Here is a 27,904-nt window from a genome sequence, read left to right on the forward strand (position 1 = left end):
ATTTTTCTCTGACTTAGTGAGAGAGCGGCTGGCGTATGCTATCACTTTCCTCTTGTTGTCCTGATCATGATACAAAACTGCCTCCAATCCTTGAAAAAAAGCGTCGGAGTGTAACTCAAACGGTAACCTGAAATCAGAGTAGGCGAGTATATGAGGATTTGTCAGTATCTTCTTAAATCCTTCAAATTATCCCGTTCAATCTGGGTCCATTGCAACTCCTTGGTCGGCTTCTTGTTTATGCTATTCTTGCCCTCTTTCGTTGCTGTGCCTGGTAAAAGATCAGACAGGTGTCTTGTTATTCGGCTAAAGTCTTTCACAAACCTTCTGTTATAGCCAGCGAACGCGAGGAAGGATCAAAGTTGATCAGTTTTGCGGGCTGTCGGCCAGTATTTTACCTTTTGAATCTTTGCTAGATCAGTTTCGATTCCTTCGCTGCTGTCGACATGGCCTAAGAAAGTCACTTTTTATTGTATTGAATGAAATAACATTTTTCCGGATATGGTTTAAAATTGCATTCAGGTAGACGGGTAAGTTATGTGTCAATTCTTTCTAGGGGTTTTAAGTATTAGAGAGTATTATTAAATTGTCGAGATAGATGACACATATATTTATATTCAGGTCTCGCAAGCATTTCTCCATAAGCCTCTTGTAGGTCGCTGGGCTGTTGCTAAGGCCGAGTGGCATTTCCACGTTTTCCCAAAAACCTAACGGTCCAAATTTAAATGCAGTTCTCTGCTTGTGTTCGTCCTCGAGTTCAACCCTGCCTTCATATCAATGATTGTAAAGTAAAGGATTCCATGTAGACTGTCGAATACTTCCTCAAACTCATACGCATCTTTCATAGACCGGTTGTTTAATTGACGGTAGTCAACGCACATTTTTAACTGTCCATTCTTTTTTATTACAAGTACCACGTTTGATGACCATGGTGATGTTGGAACCCCATAATCATAATGTTTTAGCCCCTTATGAATACATTGTCTTGAAATATCTTCATCAGTTTTTCTAAGTCCGCCTAATCTCACAGCTTTATTAAAAACAAAAAAAAATATCTGCTCTTGTGTAATAACTGATCACATTATGTCTATCTTGTTGAGATATCGAATTTAACTATCCACGTATTTATTTCTTCCAGTGTCTAACCTCCCATAGTTACACTCCAGTTTTTCTATTTTCTCCCTTGCTGTAGCTCATTTTCCTGCTCTCCTTATATCATTTAATGCTTTACCCTTTAGAGACCTCCTAAACCCCTGAAGTATTTCTTGTTTGCCAAACATTTCTCCATCCATGAGCATCTCCAGCTCAGACTTGTAGCTATTCCAGCATGCTTTATTTTCTCCATCAACACCACAAAACATGGGTAACCTCGGAAAGATGAATGTCTCATGTTCCCATTCGTAATCACTGTCACTGTCATCAAATTCAACTTCAGCCATTGTCTATCAATGTTTACCTCATATTGTTTCACACGAAATGTAGTTTAACGATCAATGTTCACTTCAATAAGATCACTGATCGTTTATCACCATGATACTATCACATGTTTCCTTACATAAATCTATCAAAGGTCACTATATACTATCACATAAGTGTTGATAGTATCACTTTTTAAACAACTCATGTTAATTATTACACAAATATTAAAGCATCAACTTTTCACAATATTCACCTAAACTTGTACATTTAAGGAACAAATGTCCCACCATATCTTACGTTACTAAGTTCTAATTCATCTCAATGCTCTATTAACTTATAGCATGCCTTCACAACACTAATGTCATATGCTTCCATTTTCACTAATGTCGAAATGCACTTATAAAATGTAACTATGTCTCAACTGTATCACCATACAAAGTGTTTACTTTCACTAAGCTCTTTATAAGCGTAAAATTCTTTCTTCACCACTTCCACAAAATTATCCATTCAACACTGAAATTCTTTAAAAATAATTAACATCAGTTCACTTTAGGACAAAAATAATGCACCTTATTTTTCAAAACCTTTATTTTACAATTCTCAAATCAAAGATAGTAGTCACAAGTAGTCATCATCATGACACAAATAGTATCCCATAGTTTTGTCGTATACAATGTATTCACTTAATATGACAAAAACAGTACACCATAGATTTAGCGCTCACTATACACAATGCTTGAATTCCAAATAACCGTCTCGAATATATATCATCACATCTCAATTCATCCTTTCGCTCGTTAGCGCAACGGGTCACTAATGATAATCCAATATTAATCATGAACTTCAAAACATTCAAACACTTTCAATAAAGTTCCAGTCTTGTTACTTTAAAAGATGCCCCCTACGCAATGCAGGATACCACCATAGCCACCACTATGAGTCAGTTTGGTTATGTCATCGATGGAAGCTTAGTAAGAGATAAAATAAAAAAAACACAAACATCTCCAATGGTACAATGTACCTTAAAATACTGAACTGTATTCCAATTCTTCCTCCAAGCATTGAAATATGAAATTTCAAAATCAGACTATTTGCGGACAATAACCGCACAAGGTGTAAAATTTGTCAGAAAACTGACCATCCGAATCTGTAGTGCCCGGACAGGTATCAACGACCGAGGCAATCATACTCGAGGCAGTGCGGCTAAAGAGTATAAAAGCATGTTTCAACTGCAAAGAAAACGACCATCTGCGCAATGACTGTCCAGATGTATGTATATATGTCACTACTGTAAGGAGGAAGGGCACACACAGGCAGAATGTCCTATGGAAAATTACGGCAACTATGCCGCCGAGATAATGGAAGGCCAGCGCTCCCTCAACGTCAGTCGTAGTTCGTAGTGATGAAGATTCCACGGTGGTCCCAGACAAAACCGGATATCCCCGTACCGGCGAGCAACCCGCTACCAAAGGGTTAGGAGCCTCCCCCGCCGAAAGTTACGTCACAACCCATTTGGGCGGGTAAATCTAAAGTGCACATTATTCACGGCGACTCAATACACGTGAAAGATTCAGATATTTGGATCGTTTCTTTCTGTGGTGAATCAGTTACGTCTGTAGACAGATTGATTTCCAAGGTGAAAATTGGAGATAATTAGGCCGTGGCATCGGTAGTCATGCAACTCGGCACGATCGCAGACACTAACCGCGCATTGATCACCATGGCCGAAACATGGCCGGAAGTCCCAGTAGCGTTTTCCAGTATTCTGCCGCGCAAAGGCACGAATCATCTTGTGAAAAGTATGAACTCTGATGCTTAACTGATTAACACGGATATACTTAGACTGTTTCAGTCAAAAAATAACTTTCACTATCTAGACAACGATACGCTCGTTTATCATGAAAACAAGTTTAATAAAACTTTCTCCGAGGGATCCCACAGGTGTTATTGTTTCCGACGAGGCGCGGAGGAGCTATACGTTACTTCCTGGCTTTCGTCTATGATGGCGATCGGACAATTTAGTAGGGGTTCCGTCTACTCCTGGCTCTGGGAGAAAGCGGGGCAGGGGCAGCAACTCCTCCACACCGCCTTCGGCATACAGGCTGCAAAAAAAGCAGATTAGAAATTTGCAAATAGTGGCTCTGTATCATTTTAAAACTGTGAACAATATTTAAAAAATAAAATAAATACATATAATAAAAATATTATATAAAATGTTCAGTTTCCATAAACGTGAATGGATTATGAAAAAAACTTAAAACGAAATGCAGTATTTTATAAGATCAAAGACAATGACTACGATTTTGCGCTCTTACCAGAGACACATTGTAGCATTAACTTTGAGGCTAAAATTTGGAGCTCTCAGTGGAACGGAAACGCTTTCTGGAATAATGGAGACATTACCTCTAAAGGCGTAGCTATTCTGGTTAATAAAAAGTTGTCACATGTGTGTGTGGAGATTAAATCACATATGATTACGGGTCGTTTTCAAACAATTAAAATTAATGTAGAAGAAGACAAAACATTCACCCTTTTAAATGTATAGGCGCCGAATAATACGGTGGATAGAAAGATTTTTTTCACTGAAATTTATAGAGTACCTAAAGCAATACCAAATGAAAGGCATATCATTTGGGGAGATTTCAATTGTACCCAAAATGTAACATTGGACAGGAAAACTGTATCTATAGACATTAAAGAAATTCAAAGTGAAAGCCTCCCTTCTATGAATCAAATAATGTTCGATAATGAATTAGAAGATATATGGCGAAGGCGGCACCCAACAACTAAATTGTACACATTTAATAGAAACAAATCATACTCACGATTTGATTATATCAAACATCTAAATCCATAGGAATCCATAGGAAATGAAGTTGACAGTTGTACTATACAACATTTTCCTCTTTCAGATCATGGTGCTATCTCAATCAAATTAGTAATGGAAACTGAAACAAGAGGGCCGGGCTTATGGAAAATGAACACTAGTAAACTTGAAAATCCTGAACAATTAATATTACAATTATTAGAACGTGTTTGGAAAGTATGGACGAAACAAAATGCAACTTTTCAACATGAACATCATGGTGGGAAATTGCAGAAATAAGAATTAAAGAAATATCAATAGAATTTTGTAAAGAACTTAATAAAAGTAAAACTGGCATCAAACAATTGGAAAAAAAACAACTATGGAACAGTTAAAGAAAAAACAGCTGACAGATGACATTTGCTCGGAAATACAATTGTTATCAGAAAAAAAATCAAAGATCACTATAAAAATCAGGCAAAGGCTGCCCCAAAAAGGTCAAGGGCTAAATTAACAACAGAAAATGAAAAATCAACAGCCTATTTCTCTAACTTGGAAAAAATAAGGGGGACAGAAAAAATATGGTCAAAAATAAAGACTGAATCAGGAGAAACTAAATATGGTATCCTATATGCAACTACATGAGCAAAAGAGGTTTTATGAAAAATATTTGATTCAGAGGGCGTTGACATGAAAGCAGCAACATAAATTTTAACAGATGTAAATACATCATTGGAGTATAATGGTAGCAATAATTTAAAAATTAAACTAAATATTAAAGAACTAGAACATTCAATATTTAACTTTAAGAAATCAAAATCTCCAGGAATAGATGGAATATCAGCAGAATGGTACCAGAAATATTGCTATACAATTAAATATGACTTTGTAGAGCTAACAACTGAAATTTTGTCGACAAACAAATTATGTGATACACAGTATAATGGAGTACTTACATTAATTCACATAAAAGGAGACCGAGGGGATCTAAAAAAAAACTGGCGTCCATTAAGCATTTTGTGCGTTGATTACAAAATAATCGCAAAAGCTCTTTCAAACCGAATTAAACCCATTAAATCAAAGAAAATACATTTTGACCATAAAAGGGGTATGTTGAGGGGAGGAACATAAATGAAGCAAACAGATACATACAAGATCTAATAGAATATTCAGATCAAAATAAAAATGAAACACGCAAAAAATAGCAATCCAAACAAATGGTTTTGTATCAGATTTCTTTCCCATATCACGCTCCATTAAACAAGGGTTTCCAGTAACACCGTATTTGTATATACTTCAGGCCGAGCCAATTGCGTGCTGTATAAGAAGCAATATAAATATAAATGGTATAAGCATGCCCGATTATAATGTGAACATCCAACATGCAAAAGTAAATCAATATGTTGATGATACGCAGCTACTCCCTAAAAATGAAAGTTCATTTCCATATATTATTCAAGACCTAATATATATGCAAAAAGCTACAGAAACATGCTCAGTAGCAAAAAGTTTAAACATAAACCCGGTTTAGTGGCAATGGGCAAACGCCAAAGACATAGAACACAAAATCACAAACAAGAAACATAGAACAGCACAAAACTCTACAAACAGCACAGTGCATAAATACTATATATATGTATAAATAATTGATATGTTTATCAAGAATTGTTATTTACCGCCTTGGAACGGTCAGTAAAATGTAAATTTACTGGGGGTTTAAACCAGTTTATGTGCACAAACCTCACTCTTATCCCAACAATTCTTAATAAAGATGAAACGCAAAAGGTAAATCTTATCAAAGTATGCATTAACTTGAGGAAACTTATCAATAAAACAAATAATAATAAAAAACGAAAAGGTAAACCCCAAGTACTTCAATGATTAGAGATCCCAACTCTATCTGCAGACGGAGGGAAACAATTCAGAGCACCTAATGCAAATACTTTTCAAAGATACGATGCAGTCATCGTTAGAATCCAAAAACATCACACACAGTCTGCCTTATAAGATAAAAGGTTAAAAACTGTGTGTTCATAGAGTTTCATAATAAAAAGCATCATTGTACTAAAACTGGGAACAAATAAAGATAAACATTATTAAAAATAAAAGCGACTGGTATATGCTATTCTCTCCTTCCAAATGAATTGAAAACGTAAAATATTTGAAGAAAATGAAGTCACAGCCAAAACACTCGGAGTCAGTCAACACGTGTCCGCCAAAAAAGGATTTAAAGATAACATGAATTAGCAAATTCTTCATAAAAATCAAAGCACTGAAAGTTTAGTTGTGAAATGATGCTATATTCAACCCAATATTTTGTTTCAGGTATTCATCTTCAAAAACAAGAAGGCATGTGCTCTTCAAAATATTGCCTTTATATCCACGGTTTAAATAAAAACCAAGTAATTCATTAAGTCTATCTGCCCAACTACCTGCTGGAAACATTCTAATTTTACGAATTTTCTTTAAAACATCACCATAAAAATCGGGATGAGCAATACTATCAGCAATGAGCGATTTAAGACTACTATTGTACTTTGAAATGAGATTATAATGACCATTAACAAAATTTGAGAAAGTTTTCCTTAATTAAAAATATCGGAAACCCTGTTTTAGAAGTTTTTGCGTCATAAGTTTACTGCGAGAGCTGAAATTTTTTACATCTATACATATTCTAGCAAATCGTTTCAACTAAGCCTGTATGAAAAAGTATCAGGTGCAAAAATGAATAAAAATAAAACCATAGGATTATTCATCGGAAAATTAAAACATGAAGTTCCAAACTTTAAAGAAATAACTTGGACCTAGAAATATGTAAATTTAAACTGTGGGGATTTGTCATGGATATGATATTCTAGATGATAATGACATTTGGCGTAAAAAATAAGATAAAATCTTGTTTACAAGTATGGAAGTCAAGCGAACTAACTATACAAGGGAAAATACTTCTCGTCAAAACATATATCTTTTCAGCAATAAACTTTGAAGTAGAAACAAGAGGTATTTTACAAAAAAAGCGAACGACTTACTAGAACAAATAATAAATAATTTCATTTGAAATGGCAAAAAGTCGCAGGTAGCCAGAGATACGCTGAAGCGAGAAAAAGATCAAGGAGGAGTAAATTTATGTAGCATAACTGAATATAAACAAGGATTACAAATAAAAATGATACATATAATTATTCACTCAAAGAATGAAGTATGGAACAACATAGGGAAGTATTATCTTGGACTATTAGATAAAAGCTTCAATACAAATCTTTTCATTTGTAAATGCTCAGAAATAGAAAATAGGTTTATAAAAAAAAATACCAAAATATTACTTCGAAGCAATTGAAACTTGGGGAAAATTCTTACAGACTTTTACAGCTATTACTACTGCTGAAGTTTTTAACACTCCATTATTTGGGAATCACATAATACAATTTAAAAGAAAGCCACTTTCTAATGCAAATTTTAGTAAAAGTGGGATTAAAAGAATTAAAAATATATGGATTTATCAAAAAGTGATTATGTATCTACTAAAATTTACTCGGTAAATTAAAAAGCAAACACAATAGGATAGCAGAATGGACAATGATAAAATAGAGCATTCCCATGACAGTTATTGATACAGTAAAATTGGGGTGTTTGAATCAACACAGACTTCTTACCTAATAACTGATATGGATACTCTCAAAATACTAAATAAAATAAATAAGGACATTAAAGGTAGTGAACTTAGAGTTAAAACTATTATTAAACAATTTAAACTCCAACGGCAAAGTAAGAAAATTCCAAGCGAAATAAAATGGGAAGCGCGTTTAAACAATGCAAATTTAAATTGGAAAAAAATGGAACCATATTTAAAGCTCAAATGCATCTTTAAGTGCTCGGCAATTTCAATGAAAGTACCGATTAAACATAATCTTCACAGAGCATCGCCTTACCCCTATGAAAGTATCAAGATGATGGTTATGTTATATATGTCTTAAAAATAGAAAGACATTATTTCATCTCTTTTGGGATTGTTCAGTTGTTAAACTTATTTGGAACAAAATTAACAAGATACTCAAATATAACAATGAAAACAGTATTCAATTGAACTACGACTGTATTGTTCTACGGGTTGAAAAAGCTAAAATAAAAGACATTATAAATACTTTTATCTTTGAAACAAAATGGCAAATATTGAAACAGAGAAATGAATGTAAATTTAATGGGACAACAGGATTATCAGATGAAGCTGCGTTAAAAAAAAAGGTGGAATATTAGAATATTGTAAACGCATAATAAATCGTACGAAATATCAAAGTTTAAAGAATTCATTTAATGTACACTCATAAAAAAAGATAAAAGTGTTAGCTAAAAAAAAAGTTCTAAAAAGATAAGTGTAAAAGATCTTTCTTTAATGATTTTTTTTAAATACTCACAATTTTACTTACTAGGCCATTTTTTTATTAATTGGTTAAAGGATTATTTTTTTTAAATGTTGGACGGGTGGTGCGAAAAAAAAAGATTTCATACTCGTACTTATTCTTTTAACATACATGTACATGTATTTTTCATAGCGTTTGTGGCGAAACCCAAAACCAAAAGATCAAAATAACAACAAACAGGAAAGACATGTTCATAGATACATATGAATGATATTTAAATGTAATAGTATGTTTTGATTTCTATGCAACACAATGTCTTCAATACCTCAATATTATAATGAATATTGATATGCTCAAATGCTCACTTTGTAATACACATATGTTTGGCTTTATAGTCCAATTTTCTCTCCTACCAATTTCAAATACAAATTAATATAATCATTATATAGCAATTTTATACACTTCCACATTATAATAGTGTCACATTTAAAGTCAATAGTATTAAAAACTTAGGCCGCTAGGCCTGCAGACATTTATAACCGTATCTCGGAAATCGCATCGGCATCTCGACAAAACATTTTTAACTTTAAGCGAATAATGCGCGCACTAGCGTATCAACCCCAGCGCGGTTAGAAATGCGTGGGTCAACTACCGTATTTACATTAACATTTACATCGAAAATACCTAGTAAGCAATCTGCTCTCATTGCTACGGACTGCGTTCTGCATATTGATCAGCTTGCTAAAAGTAGCGCCGTAATGAGTCTTCAGTCTATGTTATGCGGTTTATATAGTCTGGAAACGCTGCGTTTTCATCATATAACGCACTTGATATATATTTTGATATCGGCGAGTTACAGAAAGCAATAAAGAAAAGCAGAATCCGCAAATATTTGCAAAATTAACGCGTACTGAATCCAATAAATACATGTATTGTGGACCTGTGTTTAGATTTTGCTTCGGCCAGGGACCGACAATATCTACATAGTACAATGTAGTTAAGAATAGAATGTGGGTCATCGCATTCAGACAGGTTTATTCCCCGGAAATAACCTCTTAAGTTAAGAAGAGAAGTTTTAAAAGACCAAAAAATATGGATCGTATTATGATGCTACAAATGCTAATTAGGCGTAAGATATCAAACCATAATATTTTAAATGAAATTATGATAATTCATTTTATCCTACAATCAGTTTTTTCAAGTATAATTTCTTCGTTTTAAATTGCCTAAATCGGCTATTACTTGACATATTTATTGAGATTGTTAGTTTTTAATTGTGTTTTTAAAATGTGTGTCGAATAAAACCATTCTGTTGTGTAAGTACATACCAACAACCATTAAGACATTTACGAAATGAATATTATACACTTTTACAATACAATCAAACAGCGTAAAGCGTTGACAGGCTATCGACCTGCTACAAATTTTGTCATAGTCATGTAATGCCGAATGAAACGGAAAGTATGTGAATAAGTTTTTCTCAGTAATTTCAGTCCAATATCTTGAGCATGTAGCATGTAGCATAATGCATATGCATATTTAAAAACAAAACTGATATAAATCTGTTCATTTTGTCCACGAGAGACATATGTTGAGGGCATTATTAAGATACATGTACATAAAGCATACAGGGAGAGATAGTATGTGGGTGATTCGATCCAGAGGCATAAGGCGTTGTGGAAAGAAGCCTTAAACATAAACCTAATTAATATGCCCAATGCATTTTGTTGGGATGCATTTGATAAAGCCTGCATACCCTGTTAGTAAATTAAATACGCCTCAAGTCAAGTTTGAAGTGTAGAGTAGATTTGACTAAAAAATCCTTTATGCTTTATCCGTGGCAGTGCATTGTTTATGAAACAAAAGCTCCAGATAAGGTTTTATATGATTTTGAGTATAACTCCATATCTTATAAGTAACTATTTGGCGTATTCCACATTTCAAGTAACTTAATATACTTCATGATCTTATTGAGAATCAACATTAAAAATTAAAGTTTTTGCAAAGGAAATTATGAGCGAGCATATACTATCTTTAGATGTTTATGTTGATACATACGTTTTACAATTACTTGACTTTATTCACAAAATGTTGCAGGCCGAAAGCCATTCAACGCTTTAAGCGCTTTGATTATATTTCAACACTTTTTCCACATATCAACCTTAAAATGAATTTGCCTGCGTCTCCTTATTGCTAGGCACTACTTCTTCTCAACAGAAAAAGCACAACAAATTTCACTGACTAAATTATTTATTAAATGGAATATGAAAAGTAGATAATAAAAATGACTTTATATTCAGTAATGAATTCTTTGAGGTTAACAAATATCTCTGCAGCTTTAACAAAATTTAAGTTACCCCAGATTTTGATTACTTGAGTAGTAGTCTCCATATAATTTGTTTAACAAGTTATGCCCCTTGGGACAAACACAGGACACTATATTTTATCAATTACTATGGTTTATATGTGATTTGTTACCATTGATACAGACATCAGCCTTGATGTCAAGTATTCCAAAAAAATATTTTAAATGCAGATGTTATGTTGAAAATGAGAATTTATTTTTTTTATTTTTTTTATTTTTTTGAGTTTTCGGAAATATTGGGCGGCGGATCCGTAAACCAATTTATTAAAAAAAGGCCTTAGGTTAAGTGTCACAAATCAACGCCTTCAATTTGTTTGTTTTCGTTCCATACCTGAAGGCAGCGACAAGTGTCAATACTCCATAAAGTAAATTTGTTAATTTCACCATTGCTTTTGTTTTTGATAACTAAAACAACGGCGAAAAGAACCAAAGACTCAAATGAAATTTAATACTTAAAATGATACATAGCCACAAAATCTGATCTTAGCTTACATATTTATGATACTCTGTAAATATTTTATTATTGCTTGAAAAATATCAATGTCTTAATAGCACAATATACATTCTCTATGACAATGTTAAACTGTTAAATGTTGATACATTTCGTATTACAATTAAAGTTATTACTCACAAAGATATTCAGTAGATATTAATGGACGGAGTCGATCCAAGTATCCCTCTAGTCCAAATAATTGTACGTTGACGGATTTTTTTTTTAGATTTTTGATATGGCAAATCATTCACGTACAAATTGTTTAGTATCAAAAGTGGGTAGTTGTTCCGATCAGGATTCCGGGTTAAAGCATATAGCGTCTATAAAATATCATAAAAACAAAAAATATTACCAGATAATGTTATTTTATATTAGTTCCGTACACAAAAATTAAATATCCAACTTATAATAATGAGTTTGACGGATTTTCTTCATTTCATTCTGTCAAAACATAACGATATATACATGAAGGGCACCTGCAAGGCTTTAGGGCACAGTTTTAAATCGCTCGAAACATTTCGGCCGTTGGCCGAGTTGTTACGATTGTATAACGAGGTCTATCTCGAAGCTTTTTCGGAGGAGGCCGAGTTATTACGATTGTATCGAGTTGTACCCCTTCGCATAATTGTTGTCTGTGTCAGTCAACTTTCGTTTTATTGGAAAGGTAAACAACTTGTTTTAATGCATTAAATGCTTGTTTAGTGCAAAATAGCATTTCACTAACATGGTAAAATATGAATATAACTCTTTATGATCAATTTCAACCATAAAATACTTCACTTAAAACAATTTCAATATTTTTAAAACACCCCCGTTTTTTGCACATTCCCGTTTAGACGTTAGGGATTGGAAGAATCCCGTATAACACGTCTATTATTTTAGACTAAGTATCCCTCCTGCGTATTCCATTTTAATTTTTGCATGACAAACGAAAATAACATCTAGAACTTGACAAAAAGAACAATGTACAAATTCGAAGCACACGTAAATTTTCACGGAAGTAGAAATGTTCAAGGTAAGGGAGGTAAACCATGAATGGGGCTACACTACACAATATTTATTGCACCACTGCATTGATGTATTGCTGATACAATATATATGTATATCTGAAATATTCCTTTGAAACACTTCCTTTGTTGAAACACTGATTGGTTGTATTTATTGTGTATAATTGTAAGTGTTGCCAGGGGTTTCCCCGATCCTAGGTATCACAAATGTTTCGGGGAAAATAAAAGGGACTCCATTTAAGTCTCAAAATTAAAATAATAAAGTTCCAGTCAATCTATCACTTATCAAATATCAATGTCACTGAGCCTTGAAACCATTGTACATTATGCACAAGACACAAAGTGTACATAGGCAAAATATTTAGATTAATAAATTCTTCAAATGCAGTTCAGAAATATACAACAAATTTACAATTTTACATCAAAACTTATCAAGACTGCAAGTTGTAAAAGAATATCAAACTATAAAATATTAACCTTTTAAATAAAAAAAATATTTTTAATCAATGCTATTAATTAAGTGGAATATATAATGAAATTATCTAATGCCTGAAGAACTGAGACTATTTAATTCCTTAAAATATATAATTTATTAATGTGAACGAAGAACCGTCTTTTAAGTCCAAATGAATCAAAATGAAAATGAATTAAAGTGTGAAAAATAACAATACGTAGCAACCTCAATTCAACAACCCTAAGTATTCATTAATGTTAACACGAATGAAACCAAATTTTCAACATATTATATTATTTCCGGTATGTTGTTCAACAAGGAATACAGAAGAAATTCATTTCTTCATTATTCCAAAACCATTCTCAAAGAATACAGAGGAATGTCAGATAACATCTTATTATTCTCAGCAACTGTTTTGTTCAAATTCCAATAACTTTATAGTACTTAAAATTATTGAAAAGCTACAATAAATGTTTCAAATGCAAATAATTAATACTCCTTCTAATTAAATTATATTTGACCAGTAAATCTAAATTGTAGTACTGTGAAATCATTAATGTGTGTGGGGCATTAAAGTTCGTGGTTTTCGTGGGTTGGGTGATCCACGAATTCAAGATCCCACGAAATAAAGACCCTTTATTCACTGTTTCAATTGCCGTTTTATGTACATACTCTAGTATTTTCTTAACAGGGGTCACAGTATACAGCGTAAATACAGAACTCAATGTATATCTTACTATTATTGTTTTGTTAATATATTATATCTGCCTTTAACAAATAATAAACCAAATCAATTCATTGTGGGTTTTTTATGAACCAAATGTCAGAAACACGTGCTGTAACGTGTTTTGTTCATGAAAATCTCCAGGTTTACAAGATGTGCATGTTGAGTGTCGGTATTCGATTTGTTTTTGTTAATGAGATATTAATCGATTACATTGCTTGTTTACTCAAATATACGCACCTTCTCGGTGTTTTTACAGTTTGCAAAATTCTAAAATGATATTCAATGGCTTCGCCTAACTATATCTTTGATCAGGGTGCATCATTTTTTAAGACCTTAACTTATAATTAAATCGATAATTGACATGGGTATATGTACTAATTGGCATGTCGTACCACTATAGCGAGTGTCATAAACCGTGTGACGTAGATGACGGAAATAACGTGCCCAGCGCGTGGTGATTTTGTAGACGATTTAGGACGATCGCAGTTTCGGATTATTTTTAACAAAATTAAATTAAAGACGAATTCAAGTACCCACGAAAATGTAATTTATCGGAAAGCCACAAAATTTCATGCCACCGAATATAAATGATTTCACAGTATTCAAACACTAAGTTATCTGACACCCTGAAGTATCATAAACTTCACTATACTGTGTGCACTACACTGTGTTTGAAATATTTATTACAGTTCTGACACTGTGTTTGACCTACTTCCAAATACGGTACTACTACTATACTAAGCAAGTTGTAAACTAGGGGTGTGTATCCGACGATACAACGAAATTTTGCAACTGCCTATGACATCACGGGACTTTCCCAAGTTTGAGCCAGTGGAAAAAATAGTGTTACATTAAACAATAATGGCAGACAAATTTATGCAAAACAGCCCGATTTGAAAAAGAATTCCTGTCTGCACAAAAACTACATTTTTAGCAAAATGCAATATGGTATGCAGTTAAATATAACTCGGACAACAAAATGTCAATAAAAGGTATTGAATGCCATTCCAATTTTCCCAAATTTATCCTCTGGTAAAACAAAACTTCATGTGAACAAAAAAAAATGGGACTCAAAAAGTCGATTTGAAACCGGTGTCACGATAAAAATCAAAGTCAAATTGAGAAATTCTGTAAACAAACGAGCAGAATACCTATCAAAATAGCAGCATGTATCAGATGTGATAAATGTTAAAACTGGTAAAAGGAAAAGAAATTAATAGATATTTATATTGTAAAACCATCACCAGTCTGTTTAATCAATCAAGTGAAGCAATGCTTTCAGACTCAATTACAAATGCACACTTGTAAACACTTACTATGAAATGTCTATCAAATAAAAAATAATGGTTAAAGATGAAATATGCACAAACAAAACAAAATCCTTAAAATGACAAATTATTATTTTGAACTCACAAATCTGATGAACCTCTGATTACTGGATGTTGGCCACTAAATACTAGTCTTAAAGTTTTAAGTATTACAAATATTGAAATAACTGAGTGTAAGTCCTAATATTTACAATTGGCATGATAAATTGTCCTTATTCTCACTGATGAGCCCAATAATGTTCAGCAACATGATGCCATTCTCTATGAACATTCCGATTGTCTTTGCTCCTCTGGTCCTGGAACGACGTCTGCGGCGTTCCACTGGTAACCGTAACAATCCTTCCGCGTTTCACCTCATCCTAATTCCAACGTTTATTGCAGAACACACATGGCTTCATGGCAATATGGAATTTCAGTACTTGGTTAATACTAAATGTTTTGCAATAAGATGTTTCACAATGATAGAACATTACATTATGTTCGCTTAATCCACAAATTCATTAAATATGAATGTTCACTAATTATATATCCACTAAAATTCAAAATAATTAACACACTCGGTTGGGCGCCATTTGAAACAGGCCGACATTTTCAGGAAATAGAAAGTTATAGTCGACGTGAAGGGTTCGGGAATAATGTCCAGGTGGATTAAGGCTGAAGTGGATAAAACACCAACTACAATATCTTTGCATCATATGTGTAGTCCATGATTAATCGTCTTACAATCACAACCTTGAAGATGATATATCTTGTTTATAATAACATACTGAAAATAGACAATGTAATAACAATAAATACATTGTTATAATTATACATCGCATTTTATACATATACTATTGAACATGCCACTTCAGATAGTATTGTACACAAATAATACTGAAGTCGAAATACGCCTAATGGCCGTTACAATAAATATAATGTTAAAACAGTATGACATGACCTTAACATAAACACAATGAACACTTACAGGTATGGGGAACCAAATATCACGATCGCCTCCAATCTCACCCCATAACCCTGGTGTGAGTGTACTTTTAAGCTGTAAATAAACAGATTATAAACATGTGCAAAACGTGCAACAAAGACAGAAATATACATCACTGCTATCTTGAACTAGTATTTAACCAGAACAACGAAAATACATGAATTACTCCGAAAGTACAAACAAAGCAACTAATTGCACCAATTGCAGAATTAAACAATGATGGACCAATACATATCAAATATCATAATGCTAAAACTCAACATATTCAAGTTTTTTGGTCAAATATAAAACAACTAATCAGTAAAAATAATATCCCAGAACTAATTAATTATAAAACAATATCATTTGGTGTAGAGCCCAAAACAGATTATTCCGTAATAACTGACTTCATTATATTAGCAGCAAAATACTATATCTACAAGTGTAAGGTGAACCAACTTCAACTTAAATACGAATATTTTATTAAATTCGTTAAAGAAAGAAAATAAATGGAAGCACATTTAGCCTTACCTAAAAACAAACTGAACATACATAATAGAAAATGGAATCGACTGGTCTTGGAATAATCACATAAAACTCAAGTTTTTTCTTTGCAAAACATACCCTCTGCCTCTTTCTATTTTTAAAAAAAAGTATATACATGAATAAACATAGCAGTTCTACGTACAAAGCTGACTGCGATCATTTTTGTTCAGTTTTCAACCGGAACCGGACTATCTTTCTCTTTTTCTCCCTTCTTTCTATAATAAATCTACCTTTAATCTCTATCTAACATCCTCCTCAACAGCATTAAATATTGTTAACATAACATGTATATGTTTCTTTGTAATATATATATATATATATTTATATATATATATATATATATATATATATATATATATATATATATATATATATATATATATATATATATATATATATATATATATATATATATATATATATATTCATGGATATTAATAACATGTAACTAGTTCAATAGTATTATGTGTATACTATTTACTGATGTAATAATATATACAAAAGTTAATAAAAAAAAAAACAATGCTAAAACTCCTGACTAAAAAACTAAAATTCAAGATGTCTCCCAAAAGTTATATTTGAAGTGAGAACATCTCAAGAAAATCTCCGTGCATGAAAACGCTAATTTCACAAAATAATATTATATCAAAGAAAAAGTGAAAACGGATAATTAGCACCGGGTTACATATACATAAATAGTGTTGGTATAAACACTGTTAAAAATGACATATGTTTAATTTACAGGTCCACGCTCAAGGCACATCGCGTAAGTTTTCAGGAATACATAGTCATGAATACAATTAATTATAAATATGATATCATCTTTTCCTTTAAATACAAGTCGTTCAGTTATATTGTTTAACATTACGAATAACCATGATATTTCTGCATACATTGTCATGTTTAAAATTGGCAGATATTCTTGTCACCACGACGTACGAGCAGCTGTTACATAATTTTCTTTTAACAAAATGTTATTGGTCTTATTTTTATTTTGTCATGTTGACATGTCAAAAATACATGTTGCCCTGGCAATTGCAGTCATGGTGCTGAAAACCCAGGATATGACGTCGCCGCTACGTACGAAGAGGTGTCCATGACAAGTGACAAGACTGTTTACGAGGCTCTAAGTATGGCCAACATAAGGAATGGCTATTATTGTACTTACATCTGTTCAATTATTTCCTTTATTTATGATCTACTTTTTTATGTTTACATTGGCAAGACAAATTTATTACAGGACACTTAAAATTTTGTCATTGAAAGGCAAAGCTACTTTTTTTCATTTACAGTGATGAAATAAAGTAAAACAATATTTCTAAATTTAACAATGTTGCGCATTTTAATGGACAAACTACGGAGATATGAATACTAAAGTTAACTCGAATGATGTGGTGCCTGAGAAGCTAAACATTCTTTTTTTTGCGTGTGAGCTTTATTTGAGAGTAAATTTAATTTAAACACTTTTTCAATTACCGCACTACTACTATTTCATGTTTTCGCAAATCGTTAAGTTAAATTCTGCCAAAATTGTTGTCCAACCGCAGGAATTGAGAAGACTTAGAATTAGTATTTTGTTTTGTTTCAGATATTGGAAACGAGGGGTAAGTAGTTTAAGTATACAATTTATGGATTAATGTCTTATTATAAGGCACATGATATGCTTTCAAATAGATACATGGCCTTTTATTATTAGGATTTTTCTCTGATTACAGCTTTTCAATGTTTTAAACTTATTTTGAATTTGAATCTTTTAAATGTTGAGACAAAACTATTTTAGGGATAAACTCGTACGAATTCTGGTAGCTTTACCAAACGCACTTATAATCGAATAACTTTTACAAGTGCAATATAAAAAATCGTTTCGCATGTTATTTAAAGTGATAGGCTAGATGTTTGCAAAGAACATTATAGAAATAATCTACATCCAATTGTTAGAAACAGCGAATGTGCAAAATGATTGTGAAAGAGTCCATTTGCGGTTATTACACATGCACATGTCAGCACCACCCATAAAAAATACGTCATTAATTTCCGATTTGTTATTCAAATTACAACTTCCATAAGATATGTTCAATTTGGGCATCATACATGTATGCACGTATCCTTTTTTTAATGGGGACGCGGTTTTCTGCCATAACGTTTCAGGTCCTAAGTCATATCTTGGTGACCAAATATCTTAATTTCACAAACTAGATTAAAGTAAACCTGTGGACAACCCAAGCATTTCTTAAACAATATGCTCCCGATAGAGAATGTTGAAATTGCTACATAAACAGGTATATGGATGTTTTAATGTTTAAATAAATAGGTCATCTGCTTTCTGTGCATGCTTTTTGCTTAATTTATTGTATAACCGTCTCGAAAATAGTCGTCATTGAAAAACGTCCAAAATATGTAGATGCAGTCAAATAGAATCCATAATTTATATCGATGTTATCTTATAACCTCCATAATTTATGTACATATAATAACTTAATATCAATTATTTATATATTTGACTTTCAGATCCAATAAATCACACGTGTACACTACTTTGGATGATTCGAATTCAAAGCCCAATGCATACTACGAGAATGTCAAAGAAGGTACATTATTGCATTCTTTACCTTTACTTTGTCTTGAAATATTCAAGACACCCGTGGATGATTTATAATGCAGCTCTGTTCTATAGCTTTGTCTGGCATAGCAGATTTACTTGGGTATATTTTAACGTTAAGTGACATTAGATAAAAACATATTTGCCGTTTATAATTCATATTCATGCAATGTTATGCAATGTTTTAAAATTAGAGTTCTTAAATACACTATGTATGAATTACATTTTATTTCTTATTAGCTTATCAACGTAGCAATTATAAATTTTGAAATCATTTATTTGCAGAGGATCCCGTTTACAAAAACACGTCACTAAAAACGCCGGTGCAGACAGTGCTTTAGTGGGCATAAAGCTGAATTCCATGACATAAGATAGTGAAGACTATTATATATTTTTCCAAGTGATTAAACTCATAGTTCTATTCAGCCAGATCGTTGTACGGTCAAAATCAATAAATTATTGTAAATTGTAATTATTATTAAATAATCCATGCCGGTCTCAATTGCTAGTATATAAGCGGAAGTTCTAAATTTTGCAAGGGCATGATGAGATTAAGTTTATGGATAGTGTCTGTATATATTTGCTTCTAAATGCATGTTTTAATAAGGCATATGTTCTTAGTCAAGGTGAAATATTGATATCTGCTTACAAGCTTTGACAATATGTAACTATAACTATTTTGTTATAATTTACCTCTAGTGTGTATTGTTTCAATATTTTCAGTTCGCCAAATTTCAGAGATGCCGTGTTCAGTCAGAATATTTTAAACTTGGTTTACCCAGGTTTTATTTCATAACAATAGGTTTAATTTTTAGAATCGTCTGTTAACGTAATGGCTTCTTTTTTCAAAAACTTTTTTTACCTATGTATTAGCTATTTCATGTTCACTACATAATGCAATGATATTAAACATTTGATAGACATATAAAGTAAACAAGTAGTCGATTTGTTTACCTTTCAAGATTTCTGTTCCTTTTTGGTTCGTTTTGAAAACACTTTAAGTGTCACAATCCTCTGGTACGTTTCTGAGAAACTTTTTATTTAAAACACTTCTAGTTATTTGTACAAAACATGTATATATAACATGAAGTTAAAATTCACCGTTTTTGTCCCTTACTAGATTTTGAAAAAGGAATAAGAAATTAATAAAAATAACTCCTTATTCGACTTACAGCGCTTTGTTAAGTATTTGAATCACTTGATCGCGCAAGAATAAACAATGAAGAAATAGCTAGACACCTTGAAAGATATATTGAAGATATTTGTACAGAATAGTGTTCCATTCTCAACCCCACTCAAATAAACAAGCATTCTTATAAACGGTTTGTCTAGACCACTTTTATATTTATTTCTTCAAAAACAAATTAAGTAAAAAAAAAAAAGGAAAGTCACCGTTTCTATTCCTTTTTCGACTTTAAGGAACAAGGAGCCGTTTTTAGATAACAACGTCTATGAAGAAAAATCACATGTTAAGCCAAATTCTTATTCAGCAGGTTTACTGCATCTTAAGGTAAAAGTGTCAGAGCGTTTAAACAACGGTGCAAATGAAATGTGGTCAACGGTGCAAATGAAATGTAGTCAACGGTGCAAATGAAATGTGGTCAACGGTGCAAATGAAATGTGGTCAACGGTGCAAATGAAATGTTATGAATATTGCATAGAAGTTCATACATTTCGGAGCCGGGCTATTACATAATAATTGGCTGTCTTACGCAATATTGATTCTCTTTAATCTATTGCTGTCCACTTTTTGTTAAGTCACGCAACGATATTGGGAATTTAAAGTAAAAAGTGTAAACGAAAGTAGAATGGTAACATCATTCAACCTATCAGTAAGAGAGTGCATTGTAGGTAAAACCATTTTCGAGATTGTTAATGTCATATCTTTGATATTTAAACAATTAATACAGTGTTTTCGAGGATGCCTTCCTGAAGATCGCTAACTACTTTCATATTACATAACCACAATACAGGGCGCGCACGTGTTTGTGTGTGTAGAGGTTAGCAGATCGTTAAAAATAATACCAAAAACGTCATTCTTAAAAATCAGTTTAAAGCATTTAATATGTGCCTAATGGATTGCAGATTATCAAATAACTTTCAGAACGAGCAATCAGCATTGGATTAAAACACTTAAATTATTTATTAGTTTGTTCAATACTATAAGTCTTAAATCATAGTACATAGTGTTGTTCTACCGAGCTTGTTTAAAATTAAATCGATGATTCAATTCCGTACAAATATATACAGATATTCATTTACATATAATAATTAAGTCATTCTTGCAGTCAGAAGTATTCCCTAGTATATATATGGACCAAGCCCAGCATGCCAATTAACCATAGAGAATAATATTTTGGGTCTTTAGCAAGAGAACACATCTGCTTTGTACAACAGCTGGTCGTCCAGCGATAGTTGTATAGACCAATGCCGTCAGCACCTAATGAGTTAAAATGGTCAAAACGCTTTTGGTCAAAATCCAAACATGCTGTTTTTACACAAACAGTCCTTTCAAGTAACAAGACAATACTATGGGGTCTCTAGGCATTTATATCTTGAATATTCACAGTATATTACTGTATAATTTATTTAGAGTAAAACCATGATGGTTGATTTATGCTAATCAGAACTACCGTCACAGCAAAATTAATTTTCACATTACTTAGAACGCATGGATCGTTCGTTTGAACCCGGTTTAACTGTTTTAGTATTACAAACGAATCTACCACAAATGGCTTCGTAACGACGGTATATTAGTAATGCTATGAAAAAAATCACTGTGTTTTATATAATTCTATGACAACTATTCACGTTATTTGAGATGTGATTGCATTATATTATGGTGATTGTATTTTGTCGCAATGGATATCTTATAATATTACAATATTGTTTTAGCAAAGGATGAAGGGATATATGAATTGAAAAATGGTACACAAAATTGTGTCACAAAAGGTATGGTAGATGAACATGTTTTTTTTAGCTTGACAGTACTTTCATGAGCTCTCACTTTTGAAGTGAACCATTTCTGGTGTATCAAACTCTTTGTTTTCCAATCTTCTTTACCACCTTATGCAGACTCCAATATTGTGAGGCTATGGAATTCTCCACTGAAGAAAACCTCTATACGGAATCTTAACTTTTCATTTATTACTTATCTCCGTGTATTTTTTTTCGTTATTCAATATCATAAAAGCAATAAAATATTAAATAAATTATCCCAACCTAGTAATAACAGAAGAGTTGCTGCAGTCGGCCTCTGTTTTTCTTTGGTGTACTCTGACAAGAAAAGGACAAAAGGATCTCAGGTCCGACCTGCACCGACTCTTTCATTTATGTCGGATCTCCCACTTCTTATGGCCTCCGACGGTCCTGTAGACACCAAAGTCTGTTATAATGTGATGTCCAACAATACGTTACAATTCTAGGTCGCATAGCTAATTTTCCTAAAAGAACGGTTTCCTACTGTTCCGCGGATATATCAGAGAGACCTTATAATTTTAGCCATCAACTATGTTTTCTTGCACGTGTGAACGACCCTGATATCTGAGAATGGACGAAAAGGAGAATTTTATATTAGAAAAAGGGGTAAATGTTGTCATAATTTATCTTGTCATATACTTTTAATTGGAAATTTCAAGACTCGTTTAACAGAATTGTATTACATTTCCTATCCACACTTAAACTGGGTGTCATGTTCGTGTTTTGTTTTCTATGGCTTTAATCGGCAAGAATCGTGCCATCATTTGTATATTTGTAGTGCATCCGTTGCCATGATGTCTGTTGTGTCATCGTTTGCTTGGTCATCTACTTACATATAGGAATTGACTAGCATATGCATATGGGCTACTTTATTAAATATTTTATATCTGGATAGTGTGGGAAGTTTGCTGAGTTATGTGATCTTTAAATCTCACAATAAGGAACGAAGAATGCTTAACTTAACCCCTTTCAATTCTAGTCAATGTGTGATATCTTTAAATTCGTTTATTACGATCACAGGAAGAACGAAATCTTGTCATGACTCATGGTTAAATGATAAATATTTTTCAGAGGTAAGGATCAGTCTTATCTTAAAGGTAAGGGGCAGACTTATATTGAGAGGTAGTAATCAGTTTGATCTTATTAGAGTAAAGGGACATACTTATCTTGAGGGGTATTGGGCAGACTTATCTTCTGAGGTTAGGTCATTCTTATCTTCAGTGATATGGGCAGACTTATATTCAGAGGTAAGGGGCAGTCTGATGTTCAGAATTAAAGGTCTGTCAGATCTTCAGAACCAAGGGGCAGACTTATCTTCAGAGGTAAGGGTCAGTCTTATTTACAGAGGTAAGGGGCAGACTTATTATAAGAGGTTATGGGCAGACTCATCTTCAGAGGTATAGGGCAGTCTTTTTTTTCAGGGGTAAGGGTCAGTCTTATCTTAAGAGGTAAGAGTCAGTCTTATCTTCAGAGGTAAGGGTCAGTCTTATACTCCTCAGAGATAAGTGGCAGACTTATTTTCAGATGTAAGGGTCAGACTTATCTTCAGAGGAATAGGGCTGGGGCAGAATTATGTTCAGAGTTAAGGGAAAGTTTTATTTTCAGAGGAAAGAGTCAAAGGTGTCTTCAGAGGTAAAGGTCAGTTTTATATTCAGAGGTGAAGGTCAGACCAATTGTCCGAGATAAGAGGCAGAATCATTTAAGGGCATTCTTATCTTCAGAGGTAAGAGTCAGTTTTATCTTCGGAGGTAAGGGACCTAATCATATTCAGAGGTAAGAGTTGATATAAGCCGTCATGAGCCGCTTCGATGTTCTTAATTAGGGTTGTCAAATATTAGTCTGCGCAGTGATTATGTGGACAGATCAGATATGCTGGTGTATTCACCTCCCTAATATGCAAAAACCTGTTTGCAGTGAAACATGTACTACGGTCGACAGTACTTTATAAAGCACATTACATGTGTTCCAGATGCTCGTTCCACTGGTCTTGCGAGTCCTTGGTGTAGTGTGTTATGGCTCTACCTGATAATTAACGGATGGATAGTGTCGCCTCCGCTTTATGTAATTCAAGTTATTAATAAAGTGAAGTAACATCTTTTAGTCAAAGTTTCTGTCTTATTCAGAGATGACCTGAAAAGGGTATCTAAACCTTAAAAATATATTTTAAATCTATTTTTTGCTGTTTGTTATTGTAATAACAGGCATTACATTATTTTATCCATTTCTTAATTTTGTCAGACACAAATATCACGTGCTTGTTTCTCCGGGCTAAGACGAGCCAATAGATACATATTCGTATTTTCTATTGGAGCGCTTTCTTCTGCTTACAAGCTGCACACGTTGAAACATAGTTTAAGAAATCTGTACCCATCATATACCAGTAAAACCTTTGTTTGCGCAACACACAAATGACTGGCTGAAGGCCATCATCAATAAGCAGAAACTGTTATGAACTCATATACGGGCTCACCAATTCGGTTGAATGAGTAAGCAAACTATGCAAAAATAAGATCAACATTGGTGCCTACAGCTGGCGCCTGAGTGAGATCACACAGGGTGAACCCCAAAATGGCTCGAACTGGACTGGCTGCACTCTCCTATGAACGTTGACGCTGACTACATTACCCGTCTTCCGGTAATCGATGAAAATAACGTCATGAACACTTGGATCCAATGTTCTGCTTCAATATGCTCGAAATAGAAGTCAGTGGACTATGCTAAAACTGTGACTACTAGAAAGGTTCCAGAAACACATTTTTTGTGGAGAATCCTCACGGCTTATCAGCTTGCAACTGCATTTTTGAGTTATGATGTGACAAAAGCCCTCAGTCCCTGACTTTCACACCCGGACACATGATTCACGACCTCAATTAACCTAAGCCTCAAACCTTGTCATCGAAGCTTCATTTTTTTCAGGGAAAAATGTCCCATGGGTTTTCAGCTGTCACGCAATGTTTACAACGAAGTAAATGACCCTTCATCATTCGACTTAGTAGACATAGATTATTGCTAATAAATTTAAAATGTTCGGAATAAGCTGCTTCATTGACTAACGTACGCAACAATCACATGCCGGCTTTGTTGAAAAGACAATACATATTGTAATTGCATTCACTCTTTAAATGCCCAATCTATCAGAAATATGATTTCATGTATCTTCGTCACATAATGTAAACATGACTACACCTAGTTTCAGATTTCCAAAGCGATAATTTGGTACAGAATCCAGAAAAGCGTTCCATCTACGCTCAGTGGATATTAAAGATTTGCTTCCTTTCCATGGCAAAACATGTGTACACATGTGAATGAACTAGAGGAACTAGCAATGAGCAAGCATCAGATTAATTTTATAATGACCATATTGACTATTGTTGTAAAATTAACCAAGGGCGACCTGCGTACACAGTTGAATCACTACAGGGGAATGTTGCGAACACGTTGGACGACATTGATAAAGTTATTTAGTTCAGTTTTCTAGTCATTATCATCTACACAAAAGACGACGTCACCCCAAAATTAAAAAAGTATTGAGTGTATATGCCTAATTAAATATCTGTAGCCTTGGAATTCTAACACTACATCATATGATAGGAGTGAATCGAGTTTACAAACAGAAAATTCCACAAATCCAGGAAATCAAAGAACCAGAAAACACTTAATAAAAAATATATATATATATATACAACATGATATTTTGTGTGAGGGAGTGGTGAAACCGGGGTTCATACTATATTTTGTGGGAGGATAGAATAACGTGCGTGAGGGGGTTGGGGTAGGGAGGGCAAACAAGGAGATTCGGGTTCTATATCAGGGTCATAAATACAATTGTAAATGCATTTTTATTTTCATTATCCTATACAGAATTGGGAGCACGGGGGAGGTGATGTCAAGGGTTCATACCAAACCTACTATATGGGATGGGTCGATCATAAGGGAGGCTTGGGAATCTGGAGGGGGAAGGGGGCTATAAAAATGACTCAAATGCTACAGCTTGTTACTGAATAAACAATATACATTGTTGTGCGCGAGGAGGGGGGGGGGGGGGCAGCGTTTCATAACATATTGTATTAAAGGATATATATCTTTAGTAGGGGGAAGGGGTTGGGGAAATATGAGTGAGAGGTAGGGCTTTAAAACTGTCTCAATCCCTACAGCCAATTACCGGATTTATTTCCCCTACCATATACATTATTTTACGCAAGGGGATTGGGGGAGTGTGGGGTTCTGACTAATATACTCTGCGTAAGGAGGGTATACCGTGTGTGAGAGGTGGGGATAATATGCGATAATAATACGCCTTACATGACGTTAAATCTACATGTTGCCATAAAACATCAGGATAAAATACCTGGTACAGTAGCTAAATCGAACAAGTTGTCAAAACAAATCATAAATATATCAGTACCTTTCTTGTGCTTATGAAATAATAGTAACAAACTATAAGCAAACCTCGTTTAAATGTTAATGCAGGTTATGTTTATTTTTAACTTTAACTTTAGTTAGGCGAGAGCTAACGTTATTGTTCTTGCAAAATATCAAACCAGCAATATAATACTAAATGTTATAGAAAACGTTGTAACATAAATATAATGTAAAAGGCATCAATGATCACAAGAGTTTGTTTGTCAGAAATAGACAAACGCTATTGGACAATTTCCAGACATTCGAAAAATTCGGTCAACATGCAGTGGTTCAAATATAACATTTTTTGTTTGAGCATGAATACGACTTAAGCTATAAAAACATTGAATTTTGAACTTTATTACAAATGTAGATAACTTAAAGAGATGCATGAATCTAAGGTCCGATCATTAGTTTAATGTGATGACTGGTCAAAGGCTTGTAGATAAGAATGTATTTTACTCACTCTTTTTTCGCGAGAAAAACAATTAATCGCTTATCAAAATTCTTTCAAACATCCGAACAAACGACCAACACAAAACTAGAAGTAATGTGTATTATTCGCATCAATTTTCACATTTGAAGATAAAAAGATTGAATATGTGCCTTTTTGTTTTGTCGTCTTAATAACTTCTCCGGATATTTCGTATGTCGATCCGGTGCCTCTCACATTTGCTCCCTTCGGAATTCGATATGGAGTTAAATCTGACCACTTATGACACCAGTACCATAGGTGTTATACTGAAACGATACTATATTCAATCCTGAATAAAACTATATGTTTTGCGATGTCACCAATCTGAAACACTAAAGACTGCTTTGCAGAAAATTGAAAAGTATTTCTGATAAATGTGTAAGCATAAATCATCTCAGCATCTTTTGCAGCCTTGAAGAAATAAAAACATACATACTGGGAGGTTGGGTGGGACAAGTTACTTTCATGCGGCCATTAAAACATCGAGTGGCGGTCAACGCCCCGCAAGCTCCTTTTATACGGAGCATAAAAAACCTAGCTTGAGCACATTTCCCCCTAACCAAACCGGCTTCCTTAACAATACAGTAGAAATAGAAATCACTTTGAAGCGCGAATAATATTATACATTTATGAATGAGAGATTTCTGCAACTATCATTAAATGAACTATGCAGTAACTCTAACGATCATTTAAAAAAAGCATACTGTTTGTTTAAGAGTAAGTTCATTATATATTCCACCGTTATGTATTTTGGTTAGGCGTAAACACGAGTGAATTAAATACATTAAGTGTTAACGGGTCGAGAATATGCGATCTAACATTGAAACAAACATATTTGTATATTTTTAACTTGGCGCTTTTTAATAAATAAACTTAACTTTTTTTAACGCATTTAATAAAAGTTAAGTTTATTTATTAAAAAGCGCCAAGTTTTATGTACGCGTAACATTTTTCGGAAATATGGTAGTAAACATTCTGTTCCAGCC

General features: G+C 33.3%; 1 protein-coding gene across 5 annotated transcripts in view; it reads left to right on the forward strand.

Annotated features, from left to right (window-relative positions):
- The window catches only part of LOC128236006 (hemicentin-1-like), a 90,730-nt gene extending 70,448 nt beyond the window's left edge, over positions 1-20,282 (forward strand). For 2 of the 5 annotated variants that reach the window (XM_052950789.1, XM_052950792.1), the window contains 5 exons: positions 17,209-17,230; positions 17,506-17,624; positions 18,053-18,068; positions 18,973-19,052; positions 19,349-20,282. In XM_052950789.1, the coding sequence (XP_052806749.1) occupies positions 17,209-17,230; positions 17,506-17,624; positions 18,053-18,068; positions 18,973-19,052; positions 19,349-19,404 (293 nt within the window). In that variant the 3' untranslated portion in view covers positions 19,405-20,282. Of the gene's footprint in view, positions 1-17,208; positions 17,231-17,505; positions 17,625-18,050; positions 18,069-18,972; positions 19,053-19,348 lie in introns of all 5 variants that reach the window. The other 3 variants (XR_008261216.1, XM_052950790.1, XM_052950791.1) reach the window with 3 other exon arrangements.
- The last annotated feature ends 7,622 nt before the right edge of the window (positions 20,283-27,904 follow it).

This window comes from Mya arenaria, chromosome 5 (assembly GCF_026914265.1).
Source record: "Mya arenaria isolate MELC-2E11 chromosome 5, ASM2691426v1".
NCBI lineage: Eukaryota > Metazoa > Mollusca > Bivalvia > Myida > Myidae > Mya > Mya arenaria.